This window comes from Podarcis liolepis (genome assembly GCF_965112155.1).
Source record: "Podarcis liolepis genome assembly, chromosome: 5".
Classification (NCBI taxonomy): Eukaryota; Metazoa; Chordata; class Lepidosauria; order Squamata; family Lacertidae; genus Podarcis; species Podarcis liolepis.
In genome coordinates, this window is record NC_139556.1 from 81,466,910 (window position 1) to 81,480,605 (window position 13,696).

The window sequence follows — 13,696 nt, forward strand, 5'->3', positions numbered from 1 at the left end:
CTGCTTCTGAGGTAAATTTCCACCCACCCACTCCCTGGTTACACTATGGCAGCTCTGGGGTTTTTTGCAGTCTGCTAACTGAACAAATAGGTACATATTAAAAATAATTGTTTTACAGAAGAATGATGTTTTCGGGGGGGGGGGGTTAATAAAAAAAATTGTAACCACCACTTCTGCCTCCAGCCTTTTGATTTCACAACTCTGCTTTTCTCTTCTTCCAAACATCCTAATTACATAATTACAAGATTTAAATAGGTAGAGGAAGGAAAAAGGAAAGAGGAGTAGGAAGGAGATACAATGGGGGCCTGTCAAATTCACAGCTAGACTCTCACATCTCCCTGAATATTAACCTTTCCCTTAGAATCATAACTGCAGAGGAAAAAAGAAAAGAAAACAAGACTTCTGCCTTCACTGGATCTGTTCCCCTGGTGCCCATTTTGGATTTCGTAACCTTCTGGGGTTCAGGTGTTTTCTGTTGCTACCAGGTAAAGACAAGTAGTGACAAGTCGTGAGGTGTTTATATTGGCTTTTAGCAAACATCGCCCCAGAGGATCTTAGGACAGCACACAGTGTTATACTATGTTCTCCTCACAACAACCTGGTTGGGTAGGTCAGACAAGAAGGAAGCGACTTATTCATTGCCAGCCAGAAGCAATTTAAATGTAGATATCTCTGGTCATCATCCAACCCCTTCAGCCCAGTGCCTAAGTACTCTTGAGACCAAATCCCACTCCTCACAGTATTTATTTATTACATTTATATTCCATCTTCCAAGGATCTCAAGGTGGTGTATTTGGTTCTCCTCCTCATTTCATCCTCTCATTTCAGCCTGTGAGGTAGGTTAGGCTAGGAGATAGTGACGGCCTCAAAGGCACCCAGGGAACTTCATGGCTGAGTGGGGATTCAAAGCCTGGTCTCCCAGGTCTTAGTCCAACACTCTGACCATTTTGCCACACTGGCTTCCAGTAGTCATGGTATGATAAGGTCATAAGAGGGTAAGAAAAGTCCTGCTGAATCAGACCAAAGGCCCATCTGCTGTAGCATCTTGTTCCTAACCATGGCCAACGTCTAGGCAGAAGATGAGGGCAATAGCCCTCTCCCAGTGTTGGTGGATTTATATTCCATGAATTTATTTGCCTAATCCCCCTTTAAAGACTAAGTTGGGTAGCCATCACTACACCCTGTGCTGTGTAAAGAAGTCTTTCACCTTGCCTGCCCTGGATCTTCTATTCAGCTTCATCAGATAACCCTGGTTCCCTAAAACTCTGGTTACGCAAGTGAGGTAAAACCTCCTCTCCGTTCATTTTCTCCACATGTAATTTTAAAAAACTCAATCATGTCCCCCCCCTTCACAGCTTTCATTTCTCCCACCATGTACCCCAGCGTTCCTTGACATATAGGGATATATCAGGCGTCAGCAAACCTTTTCAGCAGGGGGCCGGTCCACTGTCCCTCAGACCTTGTGGGGGGCCGGACTATATTTTGGGGGAGGGAATGAACAAATTCCTATGCCCCACAAATAACCCAGAGATGCATTTTAAATAAAAGGGCACATTCTACTCATGTAAAACATGCTGATTCCCGGGCAGTCTGCAGCCAGATTGAGAAGGTGATTGGGCTGGATCTGGCCCCCGGGCCTTAGTTTGCCTACCCATGGGATATATTATTTACCCATATCAAAATCTTGCTAAAGTACTTAGCACATAAGCGGACAATGTAATATTCAATTGGTAAGCCAGAGTTCCAACAAAAGGTGAACGGCAGGATCAAAGAGCAGCCAAGTCCACATTGAGTGATGAATCATTTGATGACAACATGAGACCCAGCACTATTCAACGGAGCATTTGGAAAGTGTGCAATACGTGTACCAAAATCCAGGGTGGCTGTTCTGTGTTCTGGTATAACCACCACATTTTTGCCAAGAAGTATTGGTAGGTTGCATATTTTCAGTGTTCTAAGCCTACAGTAGAGATTCAGCCAAGATGGTTGTTGCATTACAGAGAGCAAAAGTTCCCAGAGTGAATTTAACAATCAATCCCCTTTCCCAGGGAACTCTGGGAATTGTAGCCGTGTAAGGAAAAGGGTGTCCTAGCATCTCTCTGCACCTTTAATAAACCACAGTTCCCAGGATTCTTTGGGGGAAGCCACGAGAATGTTGAAAGCACTGCAATACTGCTTTAAATGTGCAGTGCAGATGGGGCCTTCGTCACAACTCACTTTAATTTGGTTGAAGCCCCTGTCACCTGCATAGACAAAGAGACAGGGCCTAAGAGCATACCCCCGGATTTCTCTAAAATGCACCTCCAGCATGCTGGGGTCCCTCAGTAAAGGTGTTGACTTGGAAAAGACTCCCTGGGGAGCGAATGACTGAAAGCTGCTGCTTTAAAAGGGGGGAGGGGGAATGTCAGTCAAGAGGCCAGATGTGGCTTACTGGATGTTCACATCTGGCCCATGATCTGCCTGCCTTGCTTCTGCACACGTGCAGCACTTAGGCTTGGAAAGAGCCTCCCATTGGGGATTTTAAAATGGATAAGTTGTGTTGATCTGTTGCAGCAAAGTGACTTGTGGCACCTTCATACCCTAATGCAGGGGTCAGCAAACTTTTTCAGCAGGGGGCCGGTCCACTGTCCCTCAGACCTTGTTGGGGGCTGGACTATGTATTTTGGGGGGGAGGGGAATGATGCAACAGCACCATGAGCCCCAGTGGTTGCTTGCCTGTGTCTTGCGAACAGCAGGGGCTGGCGGTGGGACGATGAGCGGTGCGCGAAAGGGCTCCGGAGAGGGGCTGCTTAAAATGGCGGCTGCTTGAGTGCTGCTGCTGCTGGCACCAACAAGGCCCAGTCCCCTTCCTCCTGTAGGCAGGGCGGGGAGAAGCCAGAAGGAGGGAGGAGACACCGCCGCCACTGACGTGTGAAGGAGAGGGAAAGAACGTGCGTGCTGGCGATCCACACGGTGATTCCGGACCATCCGTGGGCCGGATCCAGAAGGCTATTAGGCCTGATTTGGCCTGCGGACCTCAGTTTGCCTACCCATGCCCTAATGTGTTATGGTATCTGTTGCCATGGACAAGCGTTGTGGTTCCCAGACTTTCCCCCAGGAATGTTTGCGGGAAGCCATGACTGTTTAAAGTGGCACCATAGTGCTTTAAAACTGTGGCGTGAATGTGGCCTAAGTGTCCTCCATGTCTGATCCAGCAATGATTCTTAAACCATCGTTGTTTATTTATCCTTGTATGCAAGCAGCTGCGCTAAAGATTTAAGCAAAAGATGGGAAATAATGGCATCAGAACGAGAGAAGGGAAATGCATGAAAAGATGTGGGTCACTCCATTTTTATTAGTGGGGGAAGGAGCAGTTCTTTGAAAAATAATAGTAATAAAAACCACAACAACCTTTCCTATCCTTCCAGTACTTCGTAGACGAGGTTGTGCCTTGGCAGCTGTCGCAGCAAAGAGAATCCGCCTGTGTGGATCCTCATGGGAGCAGTCGTTCTCCTTCATAGGCTGGCGAACAGTCAACACGCGAGAGCCTCATAAAAACCCTCTGCTCTTTTTTTTGGAAGCAGCAATTATTTCCTTCCAGCAGCTCAGAGTTAAAATGGCCCGTGCAAAGTTCTGGCTGCTCACAGGGCTGCTGATGCAGGCCTTGTACGTGTTTGAGCCCACCCGAGGCGAGGAAGGCGACACAGCTGGGGGGGAGGGAGAAGAAGAGTGCCGGCTGCTTGGGAAGTTTGATCTGCGCGGCTACGTGAACGCGGAGGATGCCATGCACGTAATCGGAGGGATGTTCCCTATGCATTTCAGGACCATCCTGGAAGAAGATCCCACCAGCACGCCACCCAATTCGCCAAAATGTGAGGGGTAAGCTGCTTCCTCCTCTTCTCTAGTCCTCCAGAGAGTTTTTGCCGTATACAGAGTCAGAAGCGTCGGTCCATCAAGCTCAGAGTTGACTGGCAGGAACTCTGTAAGGTTCCACAAAGGGATTTTCTCCCAGCCCTAGCTGGGAGATGCTGGGGATGGAAGCTGGGACCACATGAAATAGATGCTCTGCTATGGAGTGGCAGCATTTCCCTTGCTTGAAAAAACAACTGTGGCAAGGCAAGGGTGTGTGTGTTGTTATTCATGGTGAGAGCTGGACAAAGGCTTTCTCAATATGCTAAGCTGGGGGCAGACAATAAGTGCATCAGAGGCCGAAAGGGGATATATAATATAGGTATCGATGCTCAGGTGTGTAGGCATTTGCTTCTTTTGTCCTGCCGTCACCTCTGAGGTAGAGCATCTTGTTTTGCATGCAGAAGGTTCCAGGTTCAATCCCCAGTCATCTCCAGGGAGGGCTAGGAGAGATTTCCTGCCTGAAAACCTGGAGAGCTGCTTCTAGATCAGGGTTTCCCAAACTTGGGTGTTTTTGGACTACAACTCCGATCATCCCTAGCTAGCAGGACCAGTGGTCATGGATGATGGGAATGGTAGTCCACAGACAGCTGGAGACCCAAGTTTGGGAAACCCAGTGCTAGACTCATTGAGCTGACTCATTGCAAAACAGCAGCCCATGCTCCTAATCAGATACGGAAGGCATTTTGAAGTTATAAACTACGAGCAAAGGCCAAGCGTCAGGAGGCAGTTTATCTGAAGTGGTTTTCCTGCTTGGTTGGCAGCATACCAAAGGGGTGGCCACCCATCCTTTGCTTCGGTAAATACCAGCGAAGCAGAGCCCACCACCTCCCGAGGGAGACTGCTCCGCTGTCAAACACCTCTCTCCATTAGGATGTTGTTTTGCCATAACTTGCTTCCCTGCAGTTTCTACCCATTTGCTTTTAGTCTTGCCCTCTGGGGACAGGAGAGAGGTGGGCTGAACTCATGGAGCAGAGCCCATTGAGGGCATCTTGACCGCCAAAGCATTGAGCCATCACTGTTGAGGACAGAGCCTACAGTGGAGTGAGGGTTCACACCATAAGCAGCAATGCTTCTCTCATGCTTCCTGGGATGAGGGTTATCGTTAAATAAAAATTGCTGGGTTGGATTTGCCATAGCACTAAGGATATGGCTCCATTAGCGCAAACATTTATGCTTGCCTGATGAAGCAATCACCCCTCTCCTTCCTTGTGCACTGTTCTGGGGGTCATCCTGACCCTCTGAAGGAGAGCATGCTGTTGTGCTCGTGTGCTCAGATCCTGCTTGCAGAATTCCCACAGGCATCTGGTTGGCCACTGTGGGAACAGGAAACTAGATTAGATGGGCCACTAGTCTGGTCCAGCCATCTCTTCTTCTTACGTGCCGGAGGGTCCTCAAATTGGTATTATTATTATTATTACTGCTGCAAGAGTGACCATGTCTTCACATAGCAGCAGGGATATCAGATGGTGCAGCAAGCATTCTCCAGAGGATATAGAACTAACAAGAAAGCAGATTCTGTCTGGACATTAGGAGAAGCTTCCTCCATGGTAGGCTGAGGCGCCGTGTTGTCCCCCAAGATTGAGGGGGACTGGCATGTGGCGGATGTGTGTGATGTCACACAAGCATCACATGCCGTGTGTCATGTGCAATTCTTGTCACTGTTGCCCTTTGGTATCTAGCACCCTCTCCCAATCCCCTCCCTCTGACCTCTCCTCAGTGTCTCACCACCAATCCCTGGGTTCTGAGCCTTCCTCCTCTGGGATTTCCCTTGGGGGTCCCTGGCTGGGGCCTCCCACCACTCCTCCTTGTCCAGCCAGTCCCTGACAATGAATTCATTTAGCTGGAGTCTGTCCCTGGAGTGGAATGAGGAGGTACAGTGCTGAGTGGGTAGAAAGGATTATACCACTTGAGTCTGCTGGTGGAGAAAAATAGGCATTTTGGAATGGCCCTCCCCAACCTTAAAGAACTCCATGCAAATTGTTCATTCATTTATTCATTCATTTATGTCATGCTTATATGACAAAATGGTTTCTATATGCCAAATAGAGCACTGAGACAGTGTAGGGAAAGCTGGAATGGAAACTTTCTCCCTGATGATTTCTAATTGGCAGGGAGTCTACCATCCATTCTGCCACATCAGCGTTTTCCCATCTCATTCAGATTTCATTCTGTCTGTTATTATATGCTAACAGCCCTGTGCATGGCGTTGCTTGGGAATTCTAGGAACGCCTGCCCCAACCCCCCACCAATGTGGTTTTTTAAAACATTGGTTCAAATTGGTACTGTTTTGATAGGTTCTGTCAGCCATCTTGATTCAAAATGGCAACCAAATGTATCCAAACATAGATGAGAACCAGCTCCTTGATCTGAAAAACAAATCTGGTTATGATAACTTAAGAGGCATGCAAATGCGTAGCAAACAAAACAAACTTTTAAAAATATGTAGTAGATGTAATGTAATATATATGCACTTTGTATATGTGTAATCTCCCAGTCTGAATCTGTAGCAACGAAACAGCAGAGGGCTATAGCTGCTGCTGCTGCTGTTGGTGTTTAAATTTACATACTACCCTTCATCCGAAGATCTGAGGGCAGTTCACAAGATAAAAGCACAAAATAAAAGCACAAAATAAATTCAGTGGTAACGAGGAGTCGGACACGACTAAACAACTAAACAACAAACATCTTGGTTCTCAAACCTAATTCATTTCGGGAGTCCGTCCCACTCCCGAAACAGTTCGAAAACTAAGGCGCGGCTTCCAGTTGGCTGCAGGAATTTTCTGCACTCAAGCAGAAGTCGTGTCAGACGTTCGGCTTCCAAAAAACGTTTGCAAACCGGAACACATACTTCTGGGTTTGCAGCGTTTGGGAGCCGATTTCTTTGACAACTAAGCCGTTCAAGAACCAAGGTACCACTGTAGTTAAAACAAAAACAAAACAATAACCCCCCCACACATTTACCTATCCATCACATTTATCTATAATATGAACTGTATTTATTTATTGCCATGAGGTTCTATAATTATGTGTAATGGATAATGCTGTCTCTTAACCAAGTTTGGTGTTGTTTTTTTCTTCTGCTTGTGGCAAAAAGGGCAATCAGATATTAACTCATTTCTTACAAGCACAATCTGCTAGCATCACTTACCTGGAAAAAGTTGCCCTACTATCCTCTAATCCAGGGGCAGACAACCTAAGGCCTGGGGGCCGGATGTGGCCCAATTGCCTTCTCAATCCGGCCCACGGACTGTCTGGGAATCAGCGTGTTTTTACATGAGTGGAATGTGTTATTTTATTTAAAATGCATCTCTGGGTTATTTGTGGGGCATAGGAATTCGTTCATCCCCCCCGATATAGTCCGGCCCCCCACATGGTCTGAGGGACAGTGGACTGGCCCACAGCTGAAAAAGGTTGCTGACCCCTGCTCTAGTCAGAAGAGGGACTTAATCACAGAGGTGTTAAAGACAATTCATAATGCCCTAGGATCCAAGGCTATTTAGAGCTTTAACTTTCAGTGAACAGCAAAACTGGTGCACCAATCCAGCATTAGGATCAAATGCAGCCCAAGCAAGCCATACAAAATAAATGACCGTATTTTTCGCTCTATAAGACACACCAGACTACAAGACACACCTAGTTTTTGGAGGAGGAAACCAAGAAAAAAAATATTCTGAATCCCAGAAGTCAGAACAGCAAGAGGGACCACTGCATAGCAAAAGCAGTGATCCCTCTTGCTGTTCTGGCTTCTGGGATAGCTGCGCAGCCTGCATTCACTCCATAAGACGCACACACATTTCCCCTTACTTTTTTAGGAGGGAAAAAGTGAGTCTTATAGAGCAAAAAATACGGTAAGTGATGGAAGTTATAAAGAACAGCCAGGGGGTAGCATTTTTGTTTGCTCTGGCTCTTGCTTCTCAGTTCTTTCTCAGTGCCATAGAACTATACAGTGGTACTTCGGTTTACGAACTTAATCCATTCCGGAAGTCCATTCTTAAACTGAAACCGTTCTTAAACTGAGGCATGGTTTCCCTAATGAGGCCTCCTGCTGCTGGTGCCCTTCCACCATTTGGATTCCATTCTTAGACTGAGGTAAAGTTCTCAAACCAAGATACTATTTCCGGTTTTGTGCAGTTTGTAAACCAAATCATTCTTAAACTGGACTGTTCTTAAACCCAGGTACCACTGTAGATTCGTTGAATTGTAGAGTTAGAAAGGAACCATGAGGGTCATCTAGTTCAACTCCCTCTTTTGCCCAACATGGGGCTCGAATCCACAACCCTGGGTTCTGTCTCTATCTCTTTTTTCATATGCAGATTTTTGCACCACAATTTTCCCTCTGTAATGTATTTTTTTGCATGCTGTTCTCAAATGTTACTCCTATACAGGCCTTTACTGGAGAACTGCACTGCAAAATTCGGGGAAGTGTGAATTTTGAATAATAGTTGCGTTTTGGTATGAATATTGTTTCGGAAAGTACGAATTTGTTTGGCTTAAATTGAATTTCTTCTTTACCCCACCACCATAATGGCTGGTACTGGAGGAAGGAGTTCCTGCAAAAATGTGGACATTTTAGTAACCAGCATTTGCTTAGCTTTGCAAACTGAGTTTCCACACCAGCCCAGCCCTCCTGGTGCCAATGGATTTCTGAGCAGCTGTTTCAAATAAAGCTCATTTAATTAATTGTAATCACTGATTAGTTCCATGAGGGAATGGATTAGAATGTAGAGATACGGCACTGAAAAATAGTTACAAGAAAAACGGTGACATTAAAAATATTAAAGGCTTAAGGGAAGCTTTAAAACTTCACGTGCCCTTTGTGGGGAGTGAATTGGTGGGTGGGTGTGTATCTCAATATCTGCAGTGCATGTGAGAGAAGATATTGGCAGGGGAGTTGTACAGGCAATGCTACATTCTCCCACCTGCTCTATAGTTAACATACACACACACAAAAAAAACGTGTTTTCAGGGAAAACATAAATAATATGTTTTCAGTGAAAAAATAATGTGAAAGAAAGGAAATGTGAAAAGAAAGAGGGAAAATAACCAAAACAAGAGTGTATAAGTACTTACTGTAAGTGATACAATTAATCCAATAAATGTTTTTCTTTTCTGAGGCTGGCAAGCCACTTTCCACCAATCCTTGGAGACTTAATTGGGGAAAGTATTTCTCTCTCTCTCTCTCTCTCTCTCTCTCTCTCTCTCTCTCTCTCTCGTTATTATTGGTCCAGGGTGAATGCTGGCAAGTGACAAAAGAATTCATTGTGGTTTCTGTAACAATAAAGTATCTGGCATCAATGATTGTTAGGAATCGCAGCCATCTCACTGGGAGTTATACCACGCATTGCCAGATCGTGGGGTATGCACTCTGAATACAAAGCAGGGATACAGCTGACCCTTCTACCAACTGCTGTGTAAACTGGAAGAGAGTCGTAGGTTTGCTTCTTGCTCTCTTCTGGGAATTCTTTAGCTGCTAAACAATAGGTAGAAGGTATTTAAACAGTACTACAGTGGTACCTCGGGTTAAGTACTTACTAATTCATTCTGGAGGTTTGTTCTTAACCTGAAACTGTTCTTAACCTGAAGCACCACTTTAGCTAATGGGGCCTCCTGCTGCCGCTGCACCGCCGGAGCACAATTTCTGTTCTCATCGTGAATCAAAGTTCTTAACCCGAAGTACTATTTCTGGGTTAGTGGAGTCTGTAACCTGAAGCGTATGTAACCTGAAGCATATGTAACCCGAGGTACCACTGTATTATGGAAGTCTTAGCACAGGCACAGAAAGGGAGACATCAGCCCTATGGGATCTATGGATGGTATTTGGCTATGTTTTAGTCAGAGTAGACCTATCTTGGACATGGTCATTTCTTTCAGTGGGTCATACTACTCTATGTTGGATTTTTTTTGCTAGCATTCTAAGGTCCACCTGCCAGAACCAGGTAGAAACAGTGTTTCAGTCAGGTGAACTTATTCATACTCAAGCTCAGGAATTTGTGATAGTCGTACCTAGAATCAAACACAAACTCCTTTCACATAAAAATCCACTCCTTGTTTCCTTCCAATAATTTTTTGGGGGGCTGCAGGGAAGGGCCATAGATCAGTGGCAGAGGATCTGCTTTGCTTTCAGAAAGTCCCAGGTTCTCCTAATTTCTCCTAATTTTGCATGCAGTTCTGCCTACTATACATATATTTGCCAGATCCTGTCAATATAATACATTTCTACTAACATACGCATTTTTATGCACAGTAAAGGTAAAGGGACCCCTGACCATTAGGTCCAGTCATGTCTGACTGTGGGGTTGCGGCGCTCATCTTGCTTTATCGGCTGAGGGTGTACAGCTTCCGGGTCATGTGGCCAACATGACTAAGCCACTTCTGGTGAACCAGAGCAGCATACGGAAATGCCGTTTACCTTCCCGCCAGAGCGGTACCTATTTATCTACTTGCACTTTGACGTGCTTTCAAACTGCTAGGTGGGCAGGAGCAGGGACTGAACAACGGGAGCTCACCCCATTGCGGGGATTTGAACCACCGACCTTCTGATCAGCAAGTCCTAGGCTCTGTGGTTTAACCCACAGCGCCACCCGTGTCCCTTATTTTTATGCATGGATCCTCCTAAAACATGCATTTTCATACCTACTGTTTTGTTGGCATACCACACCGCAAAATTTAGCAAGGTGTGAAACACAGGATAGCTGTGTTTCAGTACACATAATATTTTGGGAATTGCAAATTAGATAGGTTCACATTAAAATACAAAACTGAATTTCTCCTCTAGACCTGACACATCTCACTTGGCAAGACATTCTACATCTCAAAGTATTGGTATTCCAAGATTACATGGAGATCAGTTGGTAGAGCACGAGACTCTTAATCTCAAGATCATGGGGTCAAGCCCCATGTAGGGCAAAAGATTCCGGCATTGCAAGGGGTTGGCCTAGATGACCCTCGTGGTCCCTTCCTACTCTACAATTCTGTTATTTACTCAGTAGTCTGTGTTTGCCTGAACTTGAGTCTGGACTAACGATTCTGAACCCCTGTGTTCTGATTCAATACATGATATCCAGTCACAGAATATTTCAGGATTTGGGCCTCTCCCATTGGCCCTTAAACTCTTAGTTATGATTCACAGCTTGGCAGTTTAGACAGCCAATCACATTGTGAGTGGGAGTGGCCCAGGCCTCCAGAAATGTATATCAACAGTTGCTTTGCCCTGTGGTCCCATTCTGTTAGTTCAATAAATGTTCTTGCTGTTACAGTGGTGCCTCGCAAGACGAAATTAATTCGTTCCGTGATTTTTTCCGTCTAGCGAATTTTTCGTCTTGCGAAGCACGGTGTCGGAAAAGTTTTGGAAAAGCTTCAAAAATTGCCAAAAACCTCAAAAAAGGCTACCACACCGCGTTCTATGAGTTGCTCCTCGAAGTCAAGTCGCAACTGTATTAACGGTGTTAAGGAAAAGGAAACAAACTTGCAAAAAACGCAAGACGTTTCCGTCTTGCGAAGCAAGCCCATAGGGAAATTCGTCTTGCGAAGCAGCTCAAAAACCGCAAAACGCTTTCGTCTAGCGAGTTTTTCATCTTGCGAGGCATTCAAATTCTTTGGTTCTGTAAATGAAATAGGGAGGTAAAATGGATCTGGATGATCTCCTACACCCCTTTAGGCCACATTCCCAGAGTGGTGTAACAATCAATCCCTCTTCCCAGGGAGCTCTGGGAATTGCAGCTCTTTGAGGTGAATGGGGATCTCATAACCACTCTCAGCACCCTTAACAAATTTCAGCTCCCAGGATCCTTTTGTGGAAGCCTTGACTGTTTCTCTACAGATTTATGGTGTGAATGTGACTCTGGTGTATGAGAACTGTGTTGTACATTCTCATACAAAAACTCGAACAATCCCTTCCCTCTATTACAGCCTGAAAGCCTCTTAACGCAAGGCCTGGAGCATAATGGAAGCGTTATATTTTCCCTGATGTCAATCTAGAGAATAGGAGGGTGATAAAGGAAATGTTTTGTTGTTGTTTACTCTTGGCCCTGAACAAGTCATACTATTTCAAAAACTAGAACTAATACATCCACCTACAAAAAACAGAAACCATCCTTTATAAGCTTGCAGAGGGTTCAAGCAAAAGCCCATCCGGCACAGGAAGTAAAAGCACATGCAGTTGAGGGTGGAGCTAATCAAATGGAAAACTCTGCCTGTTTCTTCTCTTTTACATTAGGGCAATGTATGTGCTTATATCAGCGGTTCCCAAAGAGGGCTGACTACCAGATTTTGAAAAGCTGGTATTGCTGGACCAAGTTCATCAATGTTGTTGAATTAATTAAACTCAATACTTTTCATTGGAATAAATATGCACTGTGGGTTAAACCACAGAGCCTAGGACTTGCCGATCAGAAGGTCAGCAGTTCGAATCCCCGCGACGGGGTGAGCTCCCGTTGCTTGGTCCCTGCTCTTGCCAACCTAGCAGTTTGAAAGCACGTCAAAGTGCAAGTAGGTAAATAGGTACCGCTCCGGCGGGAAGGTAAACGGTGTTTCCGTGTGCTGCTCTGGTTTGCCAGAAGCGGCTTAGTCATACTGGCCACATGACCCAGAAGCTGTACGCCGGCTCCCTCGGCCAGTAAAGCGAGATGAGCGCCGCAACTCCAGAGTCGGCCACGACTGGACCTAATGGTCAGGGGTCCCTTTACCCTTTACCTATTGTTGGAATATTATTATATTATTATCTTCCTTAGGGGGTCGTGCAAACTGCTATTTAGAATAATGCTTTTTATAGGCTAGGGGGGCACTGCGGATGAATTTATGGAACCAAGGAGACAGTGCAGCCCCCGCCCAAATTTGAGAAGAATTGCACTATACCTTTAAAGCACATTCAGAGCACATTCTTTCTCTCAAAGAATTCTGGTAACTGTAGTTTGTTAAGGTTTAGGGAATTGTAACTGGGGTGGGTTTAAACTACAGGGCCCAGAATTCTTTGAGAGAAAGAACAGGCTTTGAATAGGCTTTAAAGATGCAGTGTGTCTATGGCATAGACTCTATGCACCAGCATAAAGAAACTTAAAGATGCAGGTGAGAGCTGGTGTAATGTAGTGGTTAGAACTATGCATGAGCAAGGTGTCAATGGTTAAAGCCTTGCCTCAGCACACTTCTGCAACATGGAGCAATAGTCCTGGCTTACTTTGCTGCATGCTGAGAAATAGGACTATCATTTGGTTAAATGAAGTTTAGCTGATTGGGTTTAGTTGATTTGATTTATGGAGTAGAGAAATCAGTGTACTGTATTTCACATTAATGCTCCTATTCTATAAATATAAAAGGTAAAGGGACCCCTGACCGTTAAGTCCAGTCGCAGACGACTCTGGGGTTGTGGTGCTCATCTCGCTTTACTGCTTGAGGGAACCGACGTTTGTCCGCAGACAGCGGTCATGTGGCCAGCCTGACTAAGCTGCTTCTGGCGAACCAGCACACACAAACGCCGTTTACCTTCCCGCCAGAGTAGTACCTATTTATCTACTTGCACTTTGACATGCTTTTGAACTGCTAGGTTGGCAGGAGTTGGGACACAGCAACGGGAGCTCACTCAGTTGCAGGGATTCAAACTGCCGACCTTCTGATCGGCAAGCCCTAGGCTCTGTGGTTTAGACCACAGCGCCACCCGTGTCCCTCTAGAAAGATACTTTCTCTTAAATGAGTCGTCTTGATTTTGATGAAGTGAACTTCCAAGTAAGGATCCTTAGGATTTCAGCCTGGTTTTAAGTGCCAGCATAGCAGGGATGGACTCCAACACCTATTAGCCCTCGCCAGCTTGGCC

At 45.5% G+C, this 13,696-nt stretch overlaps 1 protein-coding gene across 2 annotated transcripts in view; it reads left to right on the top strand.

Annotated features, from left to right (window-relative positions):
• Window positions 1-320: 320 nt before the first annotated feature.
• LOC310707154 (vomeronasal type-2 receptor 1-like) overlaps window positions 321-13,696 on the top strand; it is a 32,453-nt gene continuing 19,077 nt past the window's right edge. Inside the window, exons 1-2 of one of the 2 annotated variants that reach the window (XM_083503997.1) lie at window positions 321-485; window positions 3,564-3,858. In XM_083503997.1, coding sequence (XP_083360123.1) covers window positions 3,596-3,858 — 263 coding nt within the window. In that variant the 5' untranslated portion in view covers window positions 321-485; window positions 3,564-3,595. Of the gene's footprint in view, window positions 486-3,563; window positions 3,859-12,814; window positions 12,955-13,696 lie in introns of those variants that run through there. The other variant, XM_083503998.1, reaches the window with a different exon arrangement.